Source organism: Tenrec ecaudatus, chromosome 14 (assembly GCF_050624435.1).
Source record: "Tenrec ecaudatus isolate mTenEca1 chromosome 14, mTenEca1.hap1, whole genome shotgun sequence".
NCBI lineage: Eukaryota > Metazoa > Chordata > Mammalia > Afrosoricida > Tenrecidae > Tenrec > Tenrec ecaudatus.
Genome location: NC_134543.1, coordinates 26,729,362 through 26,747,460, shown reverse-complemented (window position 1 = coordinate 26,747,460; position 18,099 = coordinate 26,729,362). Strand labels below are relative to the sequence as shown.

General features: G+C 55.7%; 1 protein-coding gene across 2 annotated transcripts in view; it reads left to right on the top strand.

Moving 5' to 3' along the window:
- ADCK1 (aarF domain containing kinase 1) overlaps positions 1 to 18,099 on the top strand; it is a 127,798-nt gene that overhangs the window by 55,577 nt on the left and 54,122 nt on the right. For both annotated transcript variants that reach the window (XR_012779703.1, XM_075531357.1), the window contains exon 4: positions 4,166 to 4,369. Coding sequence is in view for 1 of the 2 variants with exons in the window: in XM_075531357.1 (XP_075387472.1) it covers positions 4,166 to 4,369 (204 nt within the window). In the remaining variant the exon portion in view is untranslated. The remainder of the gene's footprint in view (positions 1 to 4,165; positions 4,370 to 18,099) is intronic.

Below are 18,099 nucleotides of genomic sequence, written 5' to 3'. Positions count from 1 at the left end.
TATGTTGGCCTCTCAATCTGGAATGCGCTCCTTTTCCATCTTATTTTATTCACATGCAATGTCAGGGGCCAATTCAGCATATCTGGCAGGGTCTATTCAGACTGGCCATTTGGACAGGGACAACGGGACATGAAGATTTGCTAGCGATCACCAGGTGGTTCACCCCTACAAGGGGCACAAAGCAGACGGTGAAGGTTCCCAGTAGCAATGCCTCAAGCGGCCGCTCGCCAGCACTGAGCTGTGCACAGGGTCCCCAGCCCTGAGGCTGGGCGTCAGACCTGCAGGTGCAGGAAGGGCTGCCCAGAGACCCGCAGCCTTGGCAGGAAGCAGGGGAAGAAGCATGGTAGAAGCCTGAGCCCAGGCAGGTCCCAAGGAGCTGCTTGCCAGGCGGCAGAGAGATCTGTGGGAGGATGTGGGCTGGAGCTGGTGTGCCACAATGGCCAGTTGGGGATGGAGAACCTGGCTAGAGGGTGGAGGCTGTGCTAGTTTGTAGGCGGAAGCTGTGAAGTGGCAAAGAAGTTTGCTGGAGGGGAGGGGATGACCCAGAAATTCTCTGCTCTGTCAGAGCAACCTCTTGGGTGGTTCCAGAGCTGGCCATTGGAGGTGCCCACCAGCTTAGTGGTTGGTGGGGACCCAGACGCTCTGTGAGGGCTCTTGATCAGGCGAAGCCTCTCACACACAGGTCTGCTGCCACCTCTGCTGCAAAAGCACCACAGAGCCAGCAAGAGACACGCCTTCCCTCCTCCTGCCGCTGTCTGCAGAGCCCCTATGGACAGGGTCGAGCATCCTGGCAAAGCAGAAATACAGGGCCCAGCTCTCGTATCACACAGCTGGGCAAAGAAGGGTCGATTTGGAGCTGGCAGACAGTACATTCCTCACTGCCCCACACTGCTCCCCGTGCCCGGGAACCAAGCTTCCCCTCTCATCCTTACCCTGTGGGTTCTTGTGTCCGCCAGCCCGCCTTTCAGAGGCTCGCTGTGTTGCGTGTCCCTGTTTTCTGAGGGGCTGCACTGTGTCTCCCCAGATGGTCTAGGGCAGGTGCTGCTTCTTCCCATGAGAGCTAGCACAACACAAAACCAGTTTCCACTGGGCCAGCTCCAGCTCGCGGTGACCCGGAGTGTGTCTGCGGAGAGCTGTGCTCCCTAGACAACCGGGGACTGACTTGCACGTAGAGTCTCTTCCACAGTGCCTCTGGGCGGCCTCCAGCTTAACTGCAGTTGAGCGTATTCACCATCTGTGCCCCCCATCCCGGAGCCCGGCTGTGTAGGAAATGTCCAGGGAATGCCTGGCAGGTGGGGTGTTTCCTGGAGGGTTGGACACAGTGTGGGGCGTTCCCGCAGCCTCTGTTTCCTTTTGGTGTTGTGAGGGACAGCTCCCCAGCTGGACCCCAGAAGAGTTCTGCAGTGGGTTGAGTGCCCTTCCTCCTCGGCTGGGCAGCTGGGCCAGGGCTCCTCCAGGCCTCACTCGCTCATGGTGGCTGCCTTTTGTGGCTCACTGTTAGCTGCTGGTGAGCCCATGCCCTCCTCTGTGGGGTTGGAGTTGGGGGGTGGTCAATGGTACGTGCTCTGCGAAGGTGCTCAGCTTGGGACCTGAACCTCTGTCCCTCACAGACATGCACCAGTCCATCAGTGACCTGATCCGCCCTGCCTTTTCTCTCACTTCCTCAGAACCACGGCTCGAGCATGGCTTGGGCCAGCCTCTCCATCGACCCTCTCTCTGCCCACATGCCTTCCTCACCCGGCACTGGCCAGTTCAGTCTCATTGCACATCGTTTGCGAAGAAAATTCCCACCCACCAACCATGGATTCACCTAGGACAGTGGTTCTCAACCTATGGGTCGTGATCCCTTTGGGGGTCGAACGACCTTGTCTCAGGGGTTTCCTAAGAGCATCAGAACACATAACTGTAATAAAATTACAGTTATGAAGTAGCAACGAAAATCATTTTATGGTTGGGGGTCACCACCACACAAGGAAGTGTATGAAAGGGTCGCGACATTAGGAAGGTTGAGAACCACAGATCTAGGAGTATGTAAAAAACTGGACAGACAAGCCCCCTGCTATCAGGATGAGTCATACTCATGGGGGCCTGTGTGGCCAGAGCAGGACTGAGTTCCAAAAGGTGCCAGCGACTGAGGTTTGGGAGGTAGACTGCCAGGACTTTCTTCCTAGGTACTTCTCGATGAGTTCACACCTCCATCTTTTTCTTTCTTTCTTTCTTTTTTTTTTACCTCCATCTTTTTCATCAGTAGCCTAACATGTTAATTCTTGGTACCAGCTTGGAACTCCAGGGGCATGCCTCTATCACTCACTCACTGTCATCGAGATGATTCTAACTCAATAGTGACCCTGTAGGACAGGGTAGAGGTGCCTCTGTGGGGTTCAGAAGTTATAATTCTTGAAAGCCTCATCTTTCTTGCTGGCAATTTCAAACTGCCGACCTTGCAGTTAGTGGCTGTATGTATAACCCGCCACCGTCTATCAGCAGGGCGCCATGGGGTACGTATTAAGAAAACCAAAGGCACTTCCACTGAGTCCGTGATGATTCATGGCAACCCTAGAGGGTGGGTGAACTGCTCCTGTGGGTTTCCGAGATAGCAACTCTTAAGGGGAGCAGAAAGCCCACCTTTCTCCTGAGGAGGGGCTGATGGTTTTGAACTGCTGACCTCAAGGCTAGCAGACCAGCAGGGCTCTGTGGGGGCATGCACCTAATTCTCAGGATGAATTTCGTCCTTACTGCCTCTTCCTGCCAGAGAAAAGAGACTCAGTGGGCTCGCTTGGGCCAGGCGTCAGATCCAAGGTGGGTCAAGTGTACATAGGACGCCCCAAGAATGGGCTGGAGTGGGTGGCGATGGCAGCGATGTCCAGCAGAGGCCAGGAGCAGGCTGATCCCAGAGGCTGATCCCACTCTGCCAGCTACTGGGAGGAGGGATCCAGTGCTGTGGCACTCCTCTCATGGTCATTTCTAAGGTGACGGTGTCCTGGCTGGGTCACTTGGCCACTGATTATATAGGATCTTTGAACATGCCTACCATCTTTGTGCCAACTGCTGCTCGGCTGTTCACATGGTCTCATTGCCTGAACCATGGCTTCATTGGGTTGGCATCCTTCATAGGCACTATTAGAGTGTATGCCTGTCTTGGGTGTTCACCCCAGGGCAAGGGGACTCTGTTCCCCAAGCGCTCTGTCTTCTGCGTGTGCCCACTGCCCTGTTTGCCTGCGAGGCTGTAGCCCCAATAGTTCCAGACCCTCAGCTGGGCGGAGTGATGACCAAAGATGTGCAGCCTGGGGCCGATGGGGACCACCTGCCAACTCTGAAAAGGACAGGTGGACATCTGGGAGCAAGTTCAGGCTACTCTGCCCTCAACAGCCTATTAACTTCCCACCCCATATGTAAGACACCACCTCCCCTGCCCCCACACACATACATATAAGATTATTCTGGTGAATAGGAGGCCCTGGCTAGAAGTTTCTATGCTGGTGTTAAAAGAGCCCTGGCCTGCATCTCATCTCCCACAGCCCAAAGACCAGACTCCAAATGCACTGCCACGGAGTTCATGCTGACTCACGGCGACCCTATGGGACGGGGTAGAACTGCCCCTGTGGGGTTCTGGGGCTGGAACTGCAGTGATTTCTAGGTTTTCTTTTAAGCCCAACAATGGAATTTCTCATCTAAAGATTCCAGCACCTGCTTCCCTGGGCTGCTGCGGCATGAAAACAAACAACGTTCGTGTGCCCGTTTGTTGAATTGTCCAACCCCAAACCAACATGGAGGCTTAGTGGTGCGTCTGAGGGTTGGGCCGCAGGGTTATAGGTGTGTCCCAGGGTACCCCGAATGGATCACCAGTGGACCAGATGTTAAATCCTCGAAAGCGCTGAGCAAGTGGAGTCCTGCCCGGGCACATTTTGATGGAGGGGAGGAGATGGCAGTGTAGGTGCCCTCTGGGAAGGCGGGCCTCAGTGCGAGGTTGGAGTTGCCTTCCCTGGGTACCAAAGGGGAATGGGAAAGTATATCTGTGTCTGTATGCTTGGTGCATGTGTCTACATGTGTGTGTTCTGAGCACTGGGGAGTGACGAATTGGGTGAGGAGCCGAGGGGCAGGACGGGGAGTTATGTCTGGGTTAGCCTACACTCACACCTTGTGGCCCTGTTCTGTCTCCCTGCAGGTCCACCTCCGCTCGGCTCGGCGCCTATGTGAACTCTGCTGCGCCAACCGAGGCACCTTCATCAAGGTGGGCCAGCACCTGGGGGCTCTGGACTACCTGCTGCCCACGGAGTACACCAGCACGCTGAAGGTGCTGCACAGCCAGGCCCCACAGAGCAGCATGCAGGACGTCCGCCAGGTCATCCGCGAGGACCTGGGCAAGGAGGTACTTGCCTCTGCTGGGAGCAGGTGGGCGGGTGGGGGACCTCAGCACAGTCTGCTTCTGAAAAGGCCTGGAGGGGGTCTCTCCCCTGCTCCACACTGCTGGTGACACACCCCTGACACTGAACCACATTTCACGGCCCCTTTCAGGGCTGAGATCCCAGAGGCCAGGAGGAAGCTGGGTGGCCCTCAGTAAAGAATATTGATTGGACTGTTTGCATTTGTTGCTATTAGACTCTTTTCTTCTTCACTGCAATTAAAACAACCTAGTGTTTCTCAAGTGCTGAGAGTTGACTTCATACCGAATGTGTGCTGGTCCCTACCCTGTCTCTGTTCATGTTGGCAGCAAACGTATGCAGAAGCCCTGTTTTTCAGACAAAGGATGGAGGTATTAAGGTAAAAGACCCTAAGCACCACCAGGAAGCAGTCCTAGTGCACGGCAGTGAGATTCCGCGGACAAACTGTGCTCACTGTCTAGTGAATTGTCCGATCTGGAACACCCTCCAGCCTCACTGCCAGTGACAGGAGGCCCTGGACCCCCGGGTGTTGTCAGGCCGCTGGACTCATACGTGCTGCCTCACAAGGAGGAACACCGGCCTCCTCAGGCCTTGCTTTGCTGATCCTCACTCCTGTCCCTGGAGGGCCAGCGAAAGGGGCGGGGACCCTTCTGCACTCCTTTGAATCCTTGCCAGTGTCCTGCAGGAGGTGTGGTGTCCCGAGCAGGTCACCGCAGCCTGGACCCTTGCTGGCCTATTTTAGAGACGTTTTGGGCTGCTAACTGCAAGGCCGGCTGCAGTCTGAAACCACTAGCAGCTCCCCAGGAGCGAGGCGGCTTTCTATTCCAGTGGATGGCTAGTCTCAGGAACCCACATGGGCAGTTCTGCCCTGTGCAGTAGGGTTGCTATGACTGTGGCGGGGAGTTGGGAGTTTGTTTTTTGGCTGGGGCAGATGGGATGCAGTGGGTCAGGCCTCAGCCTACAAATGCTGTGGTCTCATTTGAGGGTACTCCAGGGACCTCTACGAAAAATCCTTCCCCTCCCTTCTCACTGTCTTTGAGATTCTGCTCTTGGGTCTTTCTGCAAGATGACCTTCCAGGCCAGCCTTGTCGGAGCGGATGCCTGATGGGAGATAATGTACCCCCTTTCGTGACTCCTGATGGCCTGTAGGGTGAGCACATGTGAATAGAATGTGGAGGACAGAGTGGCAAGGGACCTTGAGCTTGGGTGCTGGAGGCAGACTAGACCAGCTTGAGTTCTTCTGTGCCTTCCCCCCACCCCAAGCTGTGTCCTTGCAGAAACGCTTTCTCCTCTGGACTCCCCGTCCCTGCAACAGGGGAGCAACCCTGGTGCTTGCTCACGGGACTGCTGAGAGGACCTGGAGCAAATATGCCAAGGTCATGGCTGCTGTGCTCGGAGCTGTTCCCTGCTGGCGGCTCTCCTTCGACCGTGCTGCTTGCCCACAGACTGCCCTCTGCTCACACTGTCTTTACCCTGCCCCTCTCTATCCAACGAGTCCTGTGCTTCAAAGATGTTTGAGCATCCATCGACCATCCATCCACCCATCCGCTCACCCACCCACCCTTTTACCTGTCTGTCCATCCACCCACCCTTCCACCTATCCGTCCGTCCATCCATCCATCCATCCATCCATCCATCCATCCATCCATCCATCCATCCATAGAAAGTCAGGCACTGTGCTAAATGCTGGGTATCCTGGCCCAACCAGCCTCTTCTGTGAAAACGTAACTGATTCTCCCTAGACTAATCCCACCCCTCCTTTGGGTGCTGCAGAATGTCACTCCCACCCACTTGTGCAGCTGTGACATGGTTAGCTATGTATGGCAGTCCTGCTGCAAGACAGCAGTGCTTTGGGGAGGATGGCCATGGTTATCCTGTCCCCTTGTGTCCACAGATGCTCAGAGCAGTGTCTGGCATGGAGTAGACAGATGCCCTTGTGGGTTTAGGAGGCCACGGATGGATGAGTGACAGCTCAGTGAGGCGAAGAGCTGGACAGCCACCTGCTGCTGTGGTGTCACTGGTCCACACAGCTCTGGCTTTGCTGTCGGTCCCTCAGTGTAGAGCTGGCACCAGCTGCCCCTCCCCGAGCCACAGATGCTCAGTCCGCAGGGAGGTCCTGGTCTGGAGAGAGGCCTCGTCAATTGGATCTCATGGAGGTGGCAGCTCTGCAGACGCCTTACCTCCGTGGAGCACTGTCACCAAATGGGGAGGGATTGAGCAGAGCCATCTGATGGAGGGCTGGAGGCAGGGCCCTGGCCACCCCACCGCTGGTAGGTGGGAGGGACCCCAGGTCCAGGGGATGTGATTGGCAAGACTATTGACCCCCTCCTTCCAGCAGCACGAGATTCACCCCCAAATTAAAACGAAAGAAATCATTGTAATAACAGTGTGAAGTACTGGCATGTGCACTCAGTGGGGGTGGAGGCAAGGGGTGGGGGAGCAGCAGGAGCTTAACCCTTGGCACTAACTTGTCTGTAGAGGGACTTGTAGGGCGGTGACCAGGCAAGAGCAGGCCAGCGCTCCCTCCAAGCTGGGCAAAGTGAGAGAGAAAGTTCCCCTCTGCACGGTGGGCTGCACTCAAGCTGGCTGCAGGGTTGGAGATGTGACCGGTGTCTGGGGGGGCTCTTCTTCATCCCTCTGCCATGCGGGCCCCAGTGTGGCTTGTGACTCTGGCCCCCCACATGCCTCGTGCTCTCAGGGGCTGGTGTCGGTCATGGTGCCGAGGGGGCGTCCCTCACAGCTGGGAGCTCAGTAACCTCTGGTTTCTTCCCCCTGCTCCTGCAGGCACAGAGGCAGCCTCCCTCCTCCCCGGCCACCTCCTCCTCCCTCCTGGGAAGACAGCATTTGTTCCCTGGTGACACACTTTCTCAGCCTGTGGGTGGAGGGAGGGGACAGGGGCTGCGTGGGAAGCGGGGTGGGTGAGTGTGGAGGTGTAAGGGCGGAAGAAAGTCACTCACTGTGTGCCTTCCTCCTCCCCCGAGCCCCTCCCATGACACTTCTGGGGGAGCAGCTCCCACGCCCAGAGTGCTATGCTGGGCTCCCCACCAGGCCGGGTGAACGAACGGCCTGTGGGTTACAGAAGCCCTCGCAATCCTCCGTGTCCACACACGTCGCACGCCTCACCCAAGAGAAGCTTCTGCAGGCACTGCATTAGGGGCGTTCATGGATGTCTGGCAGGCACTGCATTAGGGGCGTTCATGGATGTCTGGCAGGGACAGCAGGCCAGTCCCTAAGTTGATAGTTGTATGTGGCCCACAGATATTGTGATAAATATCCAGATGGCCTTTGACAGAAAAAAGATTCTCTACCCCTGTCCTAGACCCATCCCAGGCTCAGGCTTTCTCTGAGGATGTCCCCAGAGCGGGGTACTGCAGCGCCCGAGAGGCTATGCTTTGCCTCTGCTGCTGGCTCAAGCCCGGCCTTGGACAGCAGCACGTCCACCAGCGTAGAGGCAGGGGAAGGGAGGGCAGGCGCCTTCTTCCCCTGCGATGGGCCCAGGAGGGCCTGTGCTGGGGCTCGCAGGACAGGATGTGACCTCAGACCTCTTGATGGCCAAGCCAGTGCCTCTCCTCCACTCAGCACAGCTTCTGCTGGGTGGAGAATCTTCTGGAAACCAGTGTATTTGAATTCAGAGTGTATTTGAATGTGCCTGTCTTGGTAGTTTCTCAGTATTACCAGAAGGAAACTGACTCTCCCTCTTTCTCTTGGTTTGAATGGTAGGTTTAAGTTTTGGGGGACTGATTCTGGGTAGTAGTCAGGAGCCCAGCCTCTGGGAGAGAGGGTCATTTCTGCTGAGCCCAACGTGGTCTCCTTCTCCAATAGATTGAGGAAGGTTTCGGCCTGGGTTCTCTGCCTGCCCCCGGGGACTGTGGATCCAAGTGCAGTGCTGGCCGTGGCCAGCAGATGGTGCCTGAGCTTGAGAGTCGAGAGGGGTGTGCAAGACCTGGACATCTAACGAGGTGGTTCTTTCTACTCCCCTGCATGGTCCATGTTTTGGAAGGAACGTGAGCGATGTCTCTGTATCCTCAATGGGGCAGACATGGCCCCAGAGCCATGAGACTGTTGACCAATCTGGCTCCCATGAGCTCTTAGGTCTGTCCTGAAGGACCGGGCAGCATTCTACCCACTGATGTCTAGCCCCATCCTTACACCATCCTCATCTGAGCTGCCAATCGTGAGGCCCCTTCCAGGCCCGGCAGTCCATGCTTCTGTGGCTGAGTACCTCTTCCTTCGTCCTTTCAGTCATTCTTTCTCAGCTTCTTCAGCTGGAATTTGGTGGAAAAGGCACGGGCACTGTGGTGAGGGCAAGGACGGAGAAGACTTCTTCTGTCTCTGTAGTCTACGGTCATGAGATAGTACTCGCACTGCTTAAAGGAGGAATTTTGGGGAAGCAAGAGAGGCAGACAGACAGACTCTGCAAGGGGGCTCCAAAAAGTTTGTGGGAAAATGGAGTTGAAAGATAATGGAATTTTTCTATTTAGTCTTTGAAGCTCCCTCATATTTTGGTGGATGGAGGGGGATAGCATCTGACTTCGACCCTCCAAGGTGGTGGGATGGAGGAGGGCGAAGGAAGGTGTATGGGGAATCGATGGATGACTAGAGTGTGGTCTTCCAGTCCATGGATCGGAGGGCTGAGCTTGCACAGCTGGCCCGGAGGCCACATTTAGAAAGCTCTGGCAGCCCGAAGGAGAGGAGAAAATGGGCCAGGACCGAGCAGACAGGAGCTCGCTGTTGGGCTGTGGTGAGGTTGAGCCCCAGGTTCAGAATGACCCTGGGAAGAGCGGGTGGGGAGGAGCAATAGGAGTCCCCACCACAGGCAGAGGCTGACCAAGGCCTGGTCGTGGTGGGGATGCAGCAGGCACATCTGGGCGAATGGATGAGAATTTTGGCTCCAGGAGCAGGTTGGGAAGACAGAGGTGGTGATGACAGTTAATGGGTGTTCCAGAAGGTGATATGTGAGGGGGCTGGGGGGAGAGGGTGATCAGTGCATTGGGTGAGAGAGCATTCTAAAATCAGAAACGGGAATTCTTTCCTCTCAGGCCTGAGCAGAGAAAGGATGTACAAAGAGACAGACTCGAGGGGGCTTCCTGAAGATTGCAGAATAGTGGGATTAAGAGATGAGGCCATTTTTTCGTCCATGAATGTTTTGAAGCCTCCTGTCTATTGATGAGGTGGGGTTGTTGAAAGAAGTCTCCCCAATAGCTGGGCGTTTTTAGTAACGTGGGATGGGGCAGAAGCTCTAGGCGGTGGAGTTACAGTGGAACTTCAGCAGAGATGCCGGGCTACCTTTGGTCATGGACACACCCACCCACGTTCACAACCCCCTATAGACCAATCAGATCTCATGACAGCATATTTCAAGAGATAACCTGGTTTAGTTTGTTGTTCTGGAATATACTTGTATCAGGAATGGTTGTTTTCAGCTCTGACCTACGTATGAAACACCAAAGGACTGCTCTGGAGATACAGCCATGGAAGCTTTGGCTGCATGTTGTCCTCACATTGTGTAGGGTAGTGAGGTTTGGCCTGTGCACGCTTATGTACTGTGAGGCGGGGACTTAGACTTGACCTTATTTTGTAACTCCCCTCTGTTTGTTGTTTGTGAGTTGCCATTCATCTCGCTGCGGATCATGGAGACTTGGTGGAGAACAGAGTGAACCAGTGCTTGATCCAGCACCGGCCTCCTGGTCCCTGGTTCCTTTCCGTCTATCCTAGTGGCACTTGTGTCCGTTTATCTCACTGAGCACTGTCCTCACTTTCAGCGGTCTCCCTTTCTGGTCAGGGGACTTTCCCCTTGATGTCCAAAGTCAGCAAGGAGAAGACTTCCCATTTCCCACAGTGCCCAGGGGAAGAGTTGCGTATTCCAGGGTAGGTGCTTCCTGGGCCGTCGGACTTAAACTTCCCAGAGAGTGCTGAGGAGAAGAGGCCGGTTCTGCCGTGCATCAGGTGTTTGGTTAGAACCCACTGATGTAAGTGGAGGTGACATTTTGGGTCTTGTGCTCAAGGCTTACAAGGAAGGTCCAGAAAACAAAGTCGCTCTTCCAGTGAGGACGTGACTGGTTTGTCAGGCCTGGTGGTGGAGGTGACTCCCCGAAGACATTCTGGGTAGGAGAAGCAGCAGGAGCTACGGCAGAGAGGGGCCTGTGCGCACAGGGTCTCTGGCAGACAGCGTCGAATGGAGAGAGCCGCTGGGTTCGGAGCAGAGCTGTGAAGCCAGAGCGTGGGGCAGTGTGGATGGACGGTGGCCCGTACACATTGGTGCCCCTTCTGCTGCCTGTGAGAACTTAGAAGGAAGACAAGGTTCTGAGTGTTCCTGCCTGCAGCCTGCATGGCTCTTCCAGGCCTTGATTCCCCTTTCCTCCCTGGGGCCTTTCTGAGGGCGGGGCCGACAAGACAAACTTTTTGTTCTGCTTCCCCACAATATGGGAGCTCCAGGTGGGTGGGCAGGAGCCCAGTGGCCTCTTTGGTCTATTAGCATGTGACCTTGGGCCCCTGCCTTATCCTCTCGCTCCCTGGTCCTTGAACTGTAACTGCTACTCCTGGCAGCTGTGAGGATTAAGTGAGTTAATGAACGCGGAGTCCTGAGAACATGCCCAGCACTGAGCCTGTGGCCGGGAGGTATTATTCCTGGGGGCTCTACATCTGTGGGGGCCTCTGGAGCGCAGGTGGCGCGGCGGGTCAGCTCAGCTGCTAGCTGAAGGGTTGGCAGTTCAGACCCTCCCAGCAGCCACGAGGGAGAAAGTCTGTCTTTGTAAAGATGGTAGGGGAAGTTCTGCTCTGTCCCTTGGGGTTGTTGTGAGTCGGAATTAACACAGTGGCAAAAGAGAGACTAGTAAGTGGCAGGGCCTGATTTTTAACCAGGCCTTCCAGTACCTGCCACAGCTCTCTTTTGAGAAGAAACGTCTTTTCTCTTCCCCTCCCTGGACCCCCTGCCCAGTGTCCATCCAATCGGACTTCTCCCGCCAACGGTTGGAAAGCTCTTGGGCTGCTGTGACTGGCTTCCTCTAGACTTGTCGAGCGCCCCTTCCTGCCCCTTGGAGAGCTGCTGGCCGCTCAGCAGGCCAGTGCCAATGACGGCAGGGTCCCCGAGGCCCTTGGGGCTGGAGACTCACACTTGGGCTCTAGTCTCCAGAGCTGACTTGGTGCCTGAGCGTTGGAGACAGAGGTGCCCAGGGTCATGGAAACAGTGGTTGTGTTGGACTTGGGACCACTGCTCCAGGCTTCTTCCCCAGCAAGATGGCAGCTTGACTTGCATCCTGGTGGTGCTGAGGTGGTGGTGGGGGTGTGTTCCGGATGAGAACAGCTCCCTGGAGAGGGCAGAATTGGGCAGAAGGGCCCAGCAGAGCCTCTCCTGCCCAGAGTGCTGGCGGGAATTGGACCTGCCCCTATGGCAGCTCCGCTTACTCTCGCAGACAGCTGTCTCTCCAATGCTGGCTCCGCCTCTTCCTCCTCCTTATGATTTTAAGCGGACTCACAAGTATATATGTATCTATTTTTGCCTTTAAGCAACCATAGCCACTTACTCGCTCACGGAATCTCTGTGGAGTGGAAGTTCCGGAATGTTTCTGGTGGGTGTTCTCACCAGGGTGCCCTCCGGGTGTCGGGGGACACAGTGATCTGAAAGCCTGACTGGAACTAGAGGATTGGTTGTCTCCAACGGTTGGTGGCACGTTAGCGTTGGCTCTTGGTGGCTGACCTCGGGGTTCCTGAGCACATGGCCCTTTCCATAGGGCTGCTTGCGAGTCCTCCTGACCCAGGGCTGGCTTCCCTCAGTGCAGGGGATCCGAGAGAGGAAGGTGGGAGATCCTGTCTTTCATGGCCTCCCCTCAGAAGCCTGACTCTGATTTCCCACCCTGTCCCTCTGGTTGCTGCTCCCTCCACCCTCACCCCCCTAGCCTGAGGATGCAGAGGAGGGAGTGTTCTGGGAATGACCAGAAGGCTCTGGAGGTGGTCAAGGGATTGGGGGCGGGGGTGGGGTTGGGTGGGAGGAATGTCAGTTGAGGGTAAGAGACTGCCCTCCTCCCACCCCCCCACCTCCTCCGGGCTTGGCCTCATTCTCCTTTCCCAGCAGCTCTCCATAAAAAGTACATTTATATTAAAAACATAATGAAGAAAAACTATTCCCCCCAATAATGCTGGCCATCACAAGGAGATTGTCATCACTGATGAGAGAGATTCAGCCGTGCAATGGTAATTGAAGGAGTGGGAGATGGATGGCGGGAAGCAATCATGTCAGCAGGGCCAATGGGCTTCCATTCATTAGTCTCCGGGGTGGGGGTGGGGGTGGGTGGGCTGGTGGCCAGGCGGCCAGGCTTCTCTGCTGCTCGCCCTGTCTGCAGTGCTGAGCCCCCTGGCCGCTGCCTGCCTCTGACCCCCGGGCCCAGACTCCGGAGGCACCTCCAGCCTGGTTATATCATAGCTCTGGGTGAATCGCATCGAGATGGGCTCTCTTCTGTGCGTGCACTGGAGACCCACAGCTGTTCTTCCCACAGCCGTGGCGCTCGCTGTGTGGGGTGGGGGCGAATGCTGTTCTCAGACAGGGCTGCACTGGTGGCTCCTTCCAGGCTTGCTCAGGCCCCTTTGACTCGCCGGCCTCTTTCTCAGCCTGTTAGCTCGATGGTGACCACGGAACAGCAGCAACAACATTGCTGATGGCGGCAGTGTGCACACATCTTGCGTGCTTACCAGCTTTTCAAGATGTGTTTATTTTTTTGCGGCTCACCTCACATCATTCAAACCCCATGGGACAGGTGCTGTTATGACCCGTACTTTTCCGATGGAACTCCGAGGCATAATTTCTGGTGAGCTTCTTGCCCTTGGTGCCCACGAGCCCTCTGGTCGGGGTTATTTCCTGTCCCCGGTGAGAGCTCTGGCACCATGGGTTACGACTTGGGCTGTGAGCTGCAAGGTCAGCACGTTGAAGCTGCCAGCCGCCCCTTTGGACAAAGCTGAGGTTTCCACGATCGGAAAGAGCAACTGTCTCGGAACCCACAGGGGCAGTGCGGCCCGAGCGCCAGCGCGATGGCAGGGAGGGGTTGACGAGCGCTCCACTGGGTCCTGTGGTGAGCAGTGAAGGGCTGGGCTGCTGCCACAGGTTGGGGCTTGACCCCACCAGCTGGAAGGTGTAGCAGTCTGCTTCCATAAAGATTGACACCCCCCCAAAAAAAAAACCCAAACCCCAATACAACCCACCACCAATAAAAAAAAAAAAAGCCAAACCTCCGGTGCTATTGAGTCTGTTCTGACTCATCTGGCTCTTTGTAGGGGTTTCTGAGATTGTGACTCTGAGACCAGATAGCCTCATCTTTCTCTCGAAGAGTGGCTGGTCGTTGTGAACTCGTGACCGTGTGGTTAGCAGCCCCACACCGTTTAACCCACAGCGCTACCAGGCTTCTTTGCCCATAGAGATGACGGCTGTAGAAAGCCATTGTCTAGCGTCACCATGAGTCCGGGTGGCCTGACAGCAGTGGGTTCGGTGTGTGTTTAGTGCTGCTCTTTGTGTTTATTTGTCGCTCTGGGTTATGTGCTTCCTTGTCTTTGCCCCTTGAGGCTCATGGCTGCCTGTTGTCTTTGCCGTCAGCTGCCTTCTTGACCGTCTTGATCTCCTATCGGGCCTTTGTTCCTGACGGGTATGAGTAAGCATTGTCGAACTGAACTGCAGAACTACTTCCATGTGTATGTGACTTCTTGAGGCCATCGCTGGGCTCCCTGCCTGGCTGAGTTGACCTCCCCTGAATTTTGGTTTCTGTCCTTGGATGGCCTTCTCCTGCTCACCAAAGGTGCTCAGGAGTGGATGCTATATGAACTGAGGCTGTGCACCAGGGACCCCGGCTAAGCCCTCTGGGAGATTGTGGGTCTGCTGTCCTTGTGGCCGCCCCCACCTCTGTTCTTGGTTCTGCTGCATTCTTGTGGGGGCTGTACTCAAGGATGACCGTGATCTGTGAAGTCTAAGCAATAGGAGCCCTTGGTGGGTTAGTGGTAGGAGTCTCACCTTTCATACGGCAGATGGAGGTTCAGTTCCTGGGCTCAGCTCATGCACGGCCATCACCTGTCTGCCAGTAGAGGTTTGATGCTGTGATGCTGAAGAGCTTTCAGCAGAGCTTCCATGCTGAGGTAGACCAGGAGCAACCCATGAAAAACCCTTGGGCTCCAGTGGCTGGTACACAGCCCATCATGGGGAGGGCACAGTCAGGGGCCAACTTGAAGGCAGCTGGCAGTGACAACACCTCAAATGTGGGTAAAGGGCAAGGGATCCAGTTTAGTGTCCTGGAAGAACCAAGGATCCTTTCTGAGGAGCTGTGACAGACGGGCTTGGAGATGGACAGGTGAGGGCAAGCTTTGTTCGAATCCCAAATACTACCCTATTGTAGCTGTGTCGTCTTAGGTAACCTTGGAGTCCTCATCTGTAAACATGAGATGACGACCGAACTCGCATATGAAGGGGCGGGCAAGGGTCAAGAGGTGTAACCCATGGAAAAGCAGTGTCTGGCGCATGGACTGTCCTGGGTGGCTAGCAGCTGTGGGTGCTGTGTGCAGCCCTGAGAAGATGGAAGGAGACCGCAAGGCTGGAACCCTGCCGCACCCAGCACCTCGCCTGGTGCCTGGCGCTTCCTGGAGTTTGGCAGAACTGGCTCTTGTGGTTTGGTGACTATGCTTTCCCCCGGAGCTTGGCAACCCCGCAAGGGTTGGGCCAGCATAGAACCTGTCTCGTCCACTCCCTTTCCTTTCACAAGTGAGGAAACAGGTGCGGAGAGGGGAAGGAGCCCGCCCTGAGTGGGGCAGTTAGTTGATGATAGAAATAGGATGTAGAGACCCCAGGTCTCCTGACTCCGGGTGTTCCCAGCGCTGCTCCTGCACGGCCCTGTTCTCTGAGGGAATATGACCCATGGAGCCTGGGATGAGGCTGGGCTTGCTTCCAAGAAGCCCGAATGGCCCCGAGTTGGGCTCACCCTTTTGGGGATGTGTGGTTTCCTGTTGACTTTGAGGTAGCCATGTTTGCATGAGCTCATCCCTGTCAGGGATAGCATTCTCGAGGGTTCTTTATGCCCTCTGTCAACCCTCCCAATTGAGAGTGCCATGGTGGCATCCTACCGACCCAACAGTTGGCCTTCAACCCAGAGAATAAGCTCAGGGTACGTCCCTCTTTCTGAGACACAGCAGGCAGGTGGTGTCCAAGCCCAGTGGGTGGGTGGGCGGCATCATACACATTTCCTCCAGATGAAGAGCCCCAGCTCACGATGGCCCCCCTTTACCGGCCGCAGAGAGCTTGGGACCTGCACTTGCTGCTTTGCTGACTCAGGAAAGACGGATTTGTTGAGTGACTGATAGGCCCTCAGCTCGGTGGCACTGCTCTGGGGTCTAGGGAGTACATCCGAGCTGCCACCCCACCCTCCCCAAGCGGAGCAGACAGAACCACACACAAAGGGAACCCTTAGAGAACAATGGCGCACTCAGCTGCGGGGCTGTGGCGTTGGAAGTCCAGAGGAGGGTTTCTGGGGAAGGTGGGCTGGAGGTGGCTGGTGGAGGGAGAGTGCCATTACTGAGGGGCGGTGCCAGGCCATGCCCACTTGGGCGGTGTGCAGGGGAGAAGACATGCTGAGCAGTGCTGTGGCCAGCTCATCTGGTGCCCAGGAAACAGAGCAGCCGGCCTGTGGTCTTTGGTTGGGTGGGCGCATCAAATGGAACGAGCGTATTTTATGAACCCCCATTTTAGGTAGGGTTTCGGTAGAGCTGGGTCTTTGGGCTGCCCTGCCAAGAGGCTTCTTCTCTCTGCCCTTTTCCTCCAGTTATGCCCACAGTGTGTTCCCTTCATGACATAGACACTGGTCCCTAGCAGCTCTCAGACTCACCTCCTCCCACCTTTACCCTCACCCAGCGCTGTCCTTCCCCCGTGCACTTTCAGCCGATCCAATTCCGAATTGGGGCTCTGATGGACTTAGCTTCTGGCCAGTGTCCATTCTTAGACCAGTCACCATGGCCAGGGAGGTGGGGTCTGTGAGAAGACGTCTAATCCCAGGGTAGAGCTGACCTGGGGTGGGAAGAAGCTTAGCCAGAGAAAGTCAGAAAGGATGGGAGCGGGTGGGGGTGGCAGACACAGCGGTTGACATTCGTGTTAGTGGATGATCGTGTCATGTTGATTCTCTGTGTTTGGTACTTATGATGCAGTCCATGGGACTATGAGATGTTGGCTTGCTTCCCTTGCACACACCATCAGGAAAGACCCATCCCTGGACAGGGACATCATGACGGTCCGTCTACACTGATGTGGCTGGAGACCAGAGGCTCTTACAATGCTCACCTGCTTTGGTGGGTCTAGTTCACTCTGAAGCACCCTGAAACCAAACCTGGTCACCTGCTTGTGAAAAGCCCCCCCTGAAATCCCTGTGGAACACAGTTCTGCCCTGACACGTGGGGTCACTGGGAGTTGGAATGTGTTCATTTTGTAGACCTCCAGGAAGAGGGGAGGGTGGCTTGGGCGAGGGTTGGGGGAGACACAGAGGAGTGGGTGGCCCATGTTGGAGACCAAGTGGGAAGGACTCCGTGATGGATTAAGTGGGGGTGGGGCTGAGGGGGCAGGAGGTGCCACGGTTGGCATCTTGGGTCCCAGCGTGAAGAGTGGTGACCAGCTCAGAACTGTTCCCAGCACTGGGGCATGTAGCAGGTAAGCTGGGGAAGGAGTCTTCCGTAAGGCCGGAATGGGCAGTTGTCCGTCTGTCCTCAGAGTACGAAGGCTGCAGTAGATTCACCGGAAAATTCTATTGTCTTTCGGTTCCTTTTTTCCGTGAGCTTTTTTTGAAGCTCCCCCCTCCCTCCAAAAGAAGGGGTGGTTATCTCTTCTCTGAGCCTTCTCCTCTGGGTACCATTTCAGCCTGAAGCCTCTTCGTCTTTCTGCTTGTTAACTGGCTACTCAGGCTTCAGACCTTAGGCCTTTGGTCACCTCCCTGCCTAGGCTCTCACAGGACTGGCCCCTCTCCTTTCGTAGCACTGAGCAGAGAGGGCCATTTGGTTAATTCCTGCCTCCCCCACTGGACTTTAAGTTCCAGTAGTGACCCCAGAGGGCAGGCACCGTACCTGAAGTGGGCTCACACTGTCTGAGAGTCCTTGGTGGCTACCTCTCCCTCCCGTATGATGAGTCAAGTAAGCTTCACTGGAGGGACACATGACTGCCATTTGTAAACACTTTCTTTTCTCTGGAAGGGACAGTGATCTTGCTCCACCTGACCTCACAGAGAGGCTACACCCACCCAGGCTCGACATGCAGGAGGAGTCTGTGGGCCACCCCGAGGCAGGCAGAGAGCTCACTTGCCCCACTTCTTAGCCCTTCTCACTGGGGTGGGGTGTGAGTACTTGGCCTTCTGGAAGTTCTGTGGCTGCTGGGGCCCCTGCGACCTGATCACCTATCATTGCTTAGTGCCCCGGATCTCTGGTCCCTTCTACCCAAGAGATCTCTGTGGCAGGCACTGACACAGGCGTGTCACCCTGCAAAGCTGGCAGAGTTATTAAGATGGGTAAAGTTGAAAGATGAGATTTATGACAGCCAACTGTGGATTATGAAGAATAATTTATCAAACGTCAGAGCCTGCAACCCACAATTTATAGAAGGTTTGCTTAAGCCGAGAAGGTTTGATTGGACAACCCCCTCCCCCACCTCTAATGAATGACAGATCTAATGGATGGCTTCCCAGTCTGGCCGGCCACACTGGGTATTTATCTGCTC